Genomic DNA, 10,000 nt, shown 5'->3' with positions numbered 1-10,000 from the left:
GATGGAATGTAATGAATTTACTGGTGTGTGTGTGTGTGTGTGTGTGTGTGTGTGTGTGTGTGTGTGTGTGTGTGTGTGTGTGTGTGTGTGTGTGTGTGTGTGTGTTTTGTTGTGTCTGTGTTGTGTATTTTTAGCTGTCTGTCTGTGCATGTTGTCTCTCCCTCAAGACACCGTTTTTGGTAATAAACAGAGAGAGACCAAATCTCATCTCAACTCAACTGTTCCCTGTCTAAATACAGTTCAATACCAGTGAACCTCAGAGAGAAGTCTCCCAACTCACCATCATGTGGTTTCCAATCGCCGAAACATTCCATCATTATGATGGAATGGCACAACCTCTCCCTATAAGCATTCTCCTCCCTAACACACAAACACCCAACCCAAATCCACTCACTCAAAATTCCAATGACCCACCAATAAACAATGTGGTTGTATCTGGAGGAGTGTGTTGCTGCAAAACTGTTGTCCTTCAAATGCCACAAAATTCAACTAAATATATGTATTCTGAATGATGGTGAATATGTTTGATTTCAGTGTTCTGGTACATCATTCTCAATTCGTAATCTCGGAATCCAGAACCAAATCATGTGTCGTCCCACCTGATCAAAAGACTACATTTCATAATAGTGACATGTTCAGTGTTATACAGCAGATAACAAAAAAACAATAAACATTATTTAGTGTCTCTCTTCTTCCCCAGATCTTACAGGATGAACAATGACTACACAGAGATTAGTCCCTCGGATCCCTCTGTCGACGCCTACACCACTCCCCTGATCGCCGTGAAGGCCGAGATCGGCTACCAGCACAAGAAGCGTCGTTACGTCCGCAAAGATGGCAACTGCAATGTCCTGTTCCGCCATGTTCCTGAGGAGTGGCTCATGTACGTCACCGACATCTTCACTACGCTGGTGGAGATAAGGTGGAGAGTTATGTTCCTCATCTTCACCCTCTCTTACACCCTCTCCTGGCTCTTCTTCGGCATCCTCTACTGGTTGATCGCCCTGGCTAACGGCGACATCAAGGACCCTACTAACCCCCCTTGTATGTACGAGGTGAGGGACTTCACCGCGGCTTTCCTATTCTCACTGGAGACCCAGACCACAATCGGTTATGGTTTTAGAGGGATGTCAGAGAACTGCATGGTGGCGATCATCGTCGTAACCGTGCAGGATGTCATCAGCTGTTTTATTGATACATTCGTCATCGGTATCGCTGTGGCAGAGATGGCATCGACACGGAAACTGACGCAAACAGTAGGCTTCAGCAACTGCGCTGTCATCAACTTGCGAAATGGGCGTTTGTGCCTGTCATGGAGGATCGGAGACTTCCGCCAACACCACATGGTGGAGGGGATGGCTCGTGCTCAAATCTTCCGCCCCACCATGCACGCCACTGGGAGGGTGGACATCAACTACAAGGACCTGGAAATCAAACAGAGTGATATCCTTTTAGCCATACCAACCACCATCTTCCACATTATTGAGCCCGGTACTCCACTCTACCGCATGAGCCTGGAGGATCTTCGGAAAGACGACTTTGAGCTGGTGGTGTCCTTCACCTACACAGACGACTCGACGGGCATCCTGCACCAGACCCGCACCTCCTACACACCCGACGAGATTCACTGGGGACATCTGTTCCAAGATATGCTGAATGTAAACCTGAAATACTACAAGGTAGACTACTCCATGTTCCACCACACTGCTAAGGTCCTGATTCCGGAGGTCAGCGCAGAAGAGTACGATCAAATTAAGCTTCGGCGTTCCCCGCGCCACTCCCCGCGCCACACCCCGCGCCACTCCCCGCGCCACACTCCGTGCCACTCCCCACACCACTCCCCGTGCACCAAGCGCCCAAGCATTAATTGCAATCCCCCGATGGTGACTGTGGAACTGGTAAACGGCACCACAGAAGCTGAGGTACATGCAGCCATGGCTGCTACTATCGCAGCAGTTTGCGAGGACCAAGGACATTTGTGTCTTCCAAGGAACCCCATTCTGACGTAGATGTTCTGCTGACATGGCAATACCAACACAATTTCATTATAACTGGCCAATGGTCATTCAGAAACATGGCCATTGCAGTCTGCCTTTACTATTGTCCAGGCTCTGTATGCTGAAGTTGCTTTTAAATACTGAAAAGACAAAGTTGATTGTTTTCACGAAATCTAAGATGAAACCTCAGACTCTTACACGTACAGTCAATGTGCAGTACAAACTAATAGAAAGACTAGCAACTAAGAAGTATTTTGGTTTCTCGATAGATGAATGTCTCACCTTTAAACCCCACATTGTACGTCTTGTACTTGGAATTCTTGATAGATGAGTGTCTCACCTTTAAGCATCGTAAGTCTTGTGAAAAAGTTTTTATTTTCGTATTAAGTCATGTTTTTCATTAGAAGTGAGAAAGATGCTTGTTTCCACTACTTTCTTACCTGTAAATGATTCTGGTGATATCCTGTACATGTATGCCCCTGTGATTTCATTGCATATGCAGGACTGGGTACCACGGAGCACTGAAGTTTGTTACTAACTCCAAAGCCCTCACTCATCACTGTACTCTCTATATGAGAGTGGGCTGGTCATCCTTAGCTCTTCAGAGATGATCATTGGTACGTTTTTATTTATAAGGCCGTATTGAGTCAGCTCTCGTTTGACTCGTGTAACTACATTGTCCAGCAGACAAATGAAAACTATCGCCTGCGCTCACGTGACTGTGCACTTGTGCCTAAGGCCCCGTACAGAGATAGGTGAAAACACTTTCCAGTTCTCTGCTCCTTCCACTTGGAACAAGCTTCGAAAGGCCCTGAAATCACAGGAACTCATCCCTTAAAATGAGTTAATTAATAATTTAAAGCTCGGTTAAATTCTAGAATGGAATATGAGTTTAAAGGTTAAATTCTAGAATGGAATATGAGTTTAAAGGTTAAATTCTAGAATGGAATATGAGTTTAAAGGTTAAATTCTAGAATGGAATATGAGTTTAAAGGTTAAATTCTAGAATGGAATATGAGTTTAAAGGTTAAATTCTAGAATGGAATATGAGTTTAAAGGTTAAATTCTAGAATGGAATATGAGTTTAAAGGTTAAATTCTTGAATGGAATATGAGTTTAAAGCTCTAAACTCTATGACGTAAAATGAAGTAGGGGCTGTCAATGTTTTGACTGCTAGTTTAACCACACTTTCCCAAAACATCTTGCTGTTCAATGTGTAAATTTGTTTTTGTTTAACTGTAGTGCTTTGTGTTTTATGTTGTAAATGTGTCTGCAACTGTGTGTGCTGCTATTTCGGTCTCGTCTCTCCTAAATATTGACTGGTTTTCATAAAGCTGTCCGCTCAAGGGGAAGCTTCTCACAGCAACCAGTGCATGTAAACTGGTTCAGGTTATTAATCAACCTACCAGGGTGTTTAGAAAGACTACAAGAACAAGATCATCCACATGTATTGATCTCCTGTTAACTAATACTGTAGAACTTTGTTCTAAAGCTGTATCAGCACCCATTGGATGCAGTGATCACAATATAGTGGCTTTGTCCAGGAAAACCAAAGTTCCAACAGCTGGGCCTAAAATAGTACATAAGAGATCATACAAAACAAGTTGCTGTGACGTATGTGGGTGATGTAAAACATATTTGTTAGTCTGATGTGATTAATAAGGAACATCCAGACGTTGCACTTGATGCATTTATGAAATTGCTTCTTCCAATTTTTTGATAAACATGCACCTGTAAAGAAACTGACAGAACTGTTGACTCCATGGATTGATGAGGAACTGAAAAACTGTATGGTTGAGAGAGATGGGGGCAAAAGAAGTGGCTGCACATCTGGCTGGCTACACATCTGACTGGCTACACATCTGGCTGGCTACACATCTGGCTGGCTAGTCATCTGACTGGCTACACATCTGACTGGCTACACATCTGGCTGGCTACACATCTGACTGGCTACACATCTGACTGGCTACACATCTGACTGGCTACACATCTGACTGGCTACACATCTGGCTGGCTGAGTTACTGAAAATTGAGAAATGATGTGACTAAACTCAACAAAAAGAAGAAGAAACTGTATTATGAAGCCAAGATCAATGATATAAAGACTGATGGAAATGAAATGATGGGCAGAAAGACAGATAATTTGTACTCCAACAGTGGGCCATCGTACTCACGCATAAAGAAACATGTCATGAAAGGAAAGCAATGCAAGTTTGAATTTTGTAAAGTTAGTGTGGGAGAGGTGGAAAAATGATTGTTATTGATCAATGATTTACCAACCTCCTGGCATTGACAACTTAGACGGAAAGCTACTGAGAATGGTAGGTGACTCTATAGCCACTCCTATCTGTCATGTATTTAATCTGAGCCTAGAGGAAAGTCTTTGTCCTCAGGCCTGGAGGGAAGCCAAAGTCATTCCGCTACTGAAGAGTGGTAAAAGCGACCTTTACTGGCGCTGCCAGCTCTTAGCAAACTGTTGGAAAAAAATTGTGTTTGACCAAGTACAATGCTATTTCTTTGTAAACAAATTAACAAGATGGGGCAGAGAGGGGCACTCGACATGCACTGCACTGACACAAATTACCAATGATTGGTTGAAACAAATTGATAATAAGAAGATTAGATTTCAGTGCAGCCTTTGATATTACTGACTATAACTTGTTGTTGAGAAAACGTATGTGCTCTGGCTTTTCAACCTCTGCCTTATCGTGGGTTCAGAGCTTTCTATCTAATAGAACTCAGAGAGTTTCCTTTAAAGGAAGCTTCTCTAATGTCAAACATTCAAAGTGTGGTGTACTGCAGGGCAGCTCTCTAGGCCCTCTACTCTTTTCTATTTTTGTCAGTGACCTGCCACTGGCATTAAAATAAGCATATGTGTCCATGTATGCTGATGATTCAACCATATACACATCAGCAACCATAGCTAATTAAGTCACTAAAACCCTTAACGAAGAGCTGCAGTCTGTTTTGGAATGGGTGGCCAGTAATAAACTGGTCTTAAACTAAGAGCATTTTATTTGGTACAAATCGTTCCATAAGTTCTAGACCTCAGCTGAATCTGGTAATGAATAATGTGGCTGTTGAACAAGTTGATGAGAGTAAATTCCTTGAGGAGATGGGGAGAGGTCTGTCCATAATAAAAAGATGCTCTGCTTTTTTGACACCACATTCCAAAAAGCAAGTCCTGCAGGTTCTAGTTTTGTCTTATCTTGATTATTGTCCAGTTATGTGGTGGAGGGCTGCCGCTGACCCAGAACAGAGTGGCACATCTTGTTCTTCATTGTAATAAGAGGGATAATATAAATACTATACATGCTCATCTCTCTTGGCTAAGAGTTGAGGAGAGACTGACTGCATCATTTCTTCCTTTTATAACAAACATTAATGTGTTCAAAATTTCAAATTGTTTCTATCGTCAACTTACACAGCTCTGACACACACACTTACTCCACCAGACATGTCACCAGGGGTCTTTTCACAGTCCCCAAATCCAAGAAAGCGCACAGTATTATATAAAGCCTTAATTGCATGGGACTCCCTTCCATCTCATATTGATCAAATAAACAGCAAAAAAACAAACAGATAAAGCGATACCTCACGGCACAACGCCTCTCCCCTATTGGATCTTCATAGTTTGTGTGTATGTATTGGTATGTAGGCTACGTGCACCGTTTTCAAATGGATGTAGTTCTGTTCTAGAGCTGTTCTTGTCTATTATTGTTCTGTATTATGTCATGTTTCATGGTCTGTGTTGGACTAACTTACCAATCTAAAAACAACAAAGTCAATGGGGGCCCATTGAGATGGTTAGACTAACATACCAATCTAAAAACAACAAAGTCAATGGGGGTCCATTGAGATGGTTAGACTAACATACCAATCTAAAAACAACAAAATCAATGGGGGCCCATTGAGATGGTTAGACTAACATACCAATCTAAAAACAACAAAGTCAATGGGGGTCCATTGAGATGGTTAGACTAACATACCAATCTAAAAACAACAAAGTCAATGGGGGTCCATTGAGATGGTTAGACTAACATACCAATCTAAAAACAACAAAATCAATGGGGGCCCATTGAGATGGTTAGACTAACATACCAATCTAAAAACAACAAAGTCAATGGGGGTCCATTGAGATGGTTAGACTAACATACCAATCTAAAAACAACAAAGTCAATGGGGGTCCATTGAGATGGTTAGACTAACATACCAATCTAAAAACAACAAAGTCAATGGGGGTCCATTGAGATGGTTAGACTAACATACCAATCTAAAAACAACAAAGTCAATGGGGGCCCATTGAGATGGTTAGACTAACTTACCAATCTAAAAACAACAAAATCAATGGGGGTCCATTGAGATGGTTAGACTAACTTACCAATCTAAAAACAACAAAGTCAATGGGGGTCCATTGAGATGGTTAGACTAACTTACCAATCTAAAAACAACAAAGTCAATGGGGGTCCATTGAGATGGTTAGACTAACTTACCAATCTAAAAACAACAAAATCAATGGGGGCCCATTGAGATGGTTAGACTAACTTACCAATCTAAAAACAACAAAATCAATGGGGGCCCATTGAGATGGTTAGACTAACTTACCAATCTAAAAACAACAAAGTCAATGGGGGTCCATTGAGATGGTTAGACTAACTTACCAATCTAAAAACAACAAAATCAATGGGGGCCCATTGAGATGGTTAGACTAACATACCAATCTAAAAACAACAAAATCAATGGGGGCCCATTGAGATGGTTAGACTAACTTACCAATCTAAAAACAACAAAATCAATGGGGGCCCATTGAGATGGTTAGACTAACATACCAATCTAAAAACAACAAAATCAATGGGGGTCCATTGAGATGGTTAGACTAACATACCAATCTAAAAACAACAAAATCAATGGGGGCCCATTGAGATGGTTAGACTAACTTACCAATCTAAAAACAACAAAATCAATGGGGGCCATTGAGATGGTTAGACTAACTTACCAATCTAAAAACAACAAAGTCAATGGGGGTCCATTGAGATGGTTAGACTAACTTACCAATCTAAAAACAACAAAATCAATGGGGGCCCATTGAGATGGTTAGACTAACTTACCAATCTAAAAACAACAAAATCAATGGGGGCCCATTGAGATGGTTAGACTAACATACCAATCTAAAAACAAAAAATCACATTTGCTGACATGGGCTAATTGAGATGACTGACAATCTGCCAATGCACAACCCCAAAATCAAGAAATATTTTACAACATTGACATTTATCTGAAAACCTAAAAAATGGGGGTCCATTGGATGTGGGACTAACATACCAATCTAAAAACATCAATGCTCAGGCACATTCAGAGACTGTTTTATAGCCAACTTTATCAAATGCTCAAACAACAAAATCAATGATGTCCATTGAGATGGTTAGATTAACTTACCAATCTAAAAACTCAAATGTAATGACATGTCCATAGATGTCTGAGCTTCTATACAATTTAAAACAACAAAGTCAATGCTATTTGGAGAACAGTGAAAACAAATCTAAAAACCCAAAATATCACCTTGACTGATGGTTCATTCACCTCAGTCCATCTAAAAACAACAAAATCAATTAGCCCATTGAGATGGTACACATTAACTCATATTAACTTTAAAACTATAATTAAAAAAATTGGGGTCCAAAGATGTTTGTTTTCTAAAAACAACTGAATTTGTTGGGGCCCATTGAGATGGTTAATTTCCTGCCATTCTAAAAACAACAAAATCATATGATATCTGAGAGGTTAACTAACAAATTCAATGGGGGCCGCCTGGAGGTCAGGGCCCCTGGACATGTGTCCTGTGTGCCTGGTCGGTAATTCGGCCATGATTACTACAAGTTTAGATAGCTGGCTAGACTAACTAGACTAATTTACCATTCCACCGGGATGCTGGCCCATGTTGACTCCAATGTTCCCCACAGTTGTGTCAAGTTGGCTGGATGTCCTTTGGGTGGTAGACCATTCTTGATACACACGGGAAACTGTTGAGCGTGAAAAACCCAGCAGCTTTGCAGTTTATGACTCAAACCAGGTGCACCTGGCACCTGCTACCATACCCCATTCAAAGGCACTTCAATATTTTGTCTCGTCCATTCACCCTCTGAATGGCACACATACACAATCCATGTGTCAGTTGTCTCAGGTTTAAAAATCCTTCTTTAACATGTCTCTCCTCCTTCACCTACAACGATTGAAGTGGATATAATATGTGACATCAATAAGGGATCATAGCTTTCACCTGGATTCACCTGGTCAGTCTGTCATGGAAAGAACAGGTGTTCCTAATGTTTCGTCCACTCAGTGTAAATTATTTTGGATCATTTTGTCTTTGGTAAAATGCAATGTATTTAGTAGGAAAAAGTGGCACGTATTTGGCCAGTTTGGCCAAGTGGCACGTATTTATACAGTTGAAGTCGGAAGTTTACATACACCTTCGCCAAATACAATTAAACTCAGTCATTCAAAATTCCTGACATTTAATCCTAATAGAAATTCCCTGTTTTAGGTCAGTTTGGATCACCACTTTTGTTTAAGAATGTAACATGTCAGAATAATAGTGGAGAGAATGATTTATTTCAGCTTTTATTTCTTTCATCACATTCCCAGTGGGTCAGAAGTTTACATACACTCAATTATTATTTGGTAGCATTGCCTTTAAATTGTTTAACTTGGATTACTGAGTCAGGTTTGTAGGCCTCCTTGCTCACACACACTTTTTCAGTTCTGCCCACAAATTTGATATAGGATTGAGGTCAGGGCTTTGTGATGGCCACTCAAATACAGTTGAAGTTGGAAGTTTACATACACTTAGGTTGGAGTCATTAAAATTAGTTTTTCATCCAATCCACAAGTTTCTTGTTAACAAACTATAGTTTTGGCTAGTTGGTTAGCACATCTACTTTGTGCATGACACAAGTAATTTTTCCAACAATTGTTAACAGACAGATTATTTCACTTATAATTCACTGTTTTAATGACTCCAACCTGAGTGTATGTCAACTTCCGACTTCAACTGTGTGCGTGTGTGTGCGCGCCCGCGCGCGTCAGACAATGCTGATATGTCATGACTATCAATGATGTCAAGAAGTTTGTATTTCTTCCGTTTGTCTGTCATGTCTCTTGATGTAATGACATGACAACTGTGTCTGAGTTTTGGGCAACCCTTCCCCCTGTGTTTGTTCTATGCTGGCTGAAGACCTACAGTAGCTAGCCAGGTACTAGCTAACACCAGACACAGATAAAAGTGGAAACCTAGAAGTATCTTTGCCTTAGATGAATAGTGGAGAGATCTAATTGTGTTTGTTGACATGCTGCAGGCCCATTTTGGCACCGGTAGACTAGTTACCTAGCTCTGTAAACAATGCCGCTCTGCGAACATGCTTTCTGTCATGTTGATAACAAGGCTGTAGTTATTTAAATTAGGTAAGAGAATAAGATGTACACCCATTGGTGCATTATTAAAAGGAGAGGCTTTTTGTGATGTCACAAAATGCTGGTGTTAATTGCGCCTCCTGAAGCTAAGTGGTTGATATAAGGGGAGGGGACCAGTGACTTTATGATTACACCTTATCAATGTTGAAGCAACCGTCATTTTTCACACTTTAGTCATACTACTTTGATCTGGTTTCATCCAAATATTATCAAATTTCATGGAAAACTTGATTTTGACTGTACAGGATTTTTTTGGGGAAACATGCTGCATGTTGTAGCATACATTGATCAATTAAACATCAATATTCCCTACTTTTCTCATTTGTACTAGATGTAGATATACCGCTGGTGGTGGTGGTGGTGGTGTTTTGTTGTTGGCAGTTTCATCATTGACAAATCAATCATCAAGGCACAGTTTTTTTTTTATCAAGCTGAATTTCGCCTATCGGCTAGGATAAAATGCATAGAAATAAAACGAATAGAACGGACATCCCTATTCAAGACATTGATTCTTCCACTCCATTCATTATATT

The 10,000-nt window shown here is 40.7% G+C and overlaps 1 protein-coding gene across 2 annotated transcripts in view; it reads left to right on the top strand.

The window, feature by feature from the left end:
* Positions 1–6,943, top strand: part of LOC112224684 (inward rectifier potassium channel 16) — a 21,806-nt gene extending 14,863 nt beyond the window's left edge. The window contains exons 2-3 of one of the 2 annotated variants that reach the window (XR_006079868.1): positions 701–2,863; positions 2,896–6,943. Coding sequence is in view for 1 of the 2 variants with exons in the window: in XM_024388381.2 (XP_024244149.1) it covers positions 711–2,009 (1,299 nt within the window). In the remaining variant the exon portion in view is untranslated. Of the gene's footprint in view, positions 1–700 lie in introns of both variants that reach the window. The other variant, XM_024388381.2, reaches the window with a different exon arrangement.
* The last annotated feature ends 3,057 nt before the right edge of the window (positions 6,944–10,000 follow it).

Source organism: Oncorhynchus tshawytscha, linkage group LG25 (genome assembly GCF_018296145.1).
Source record: "Oncorhynchus tshawytscha isolate Ot180627B linkage group LG25, Otsh_v2.0, whole genome shotgun sequence".
Lineage (NCBI taxonomy): Eukaryota > Metazoa > Chordata > Actinopteri > Salmoniformes > Salmonidae > Oncorhynchus > Oncorhynchus tshawytscha.
This window is presented reverse-complemented; position numbering and strand designations above follow the sequence as displayed.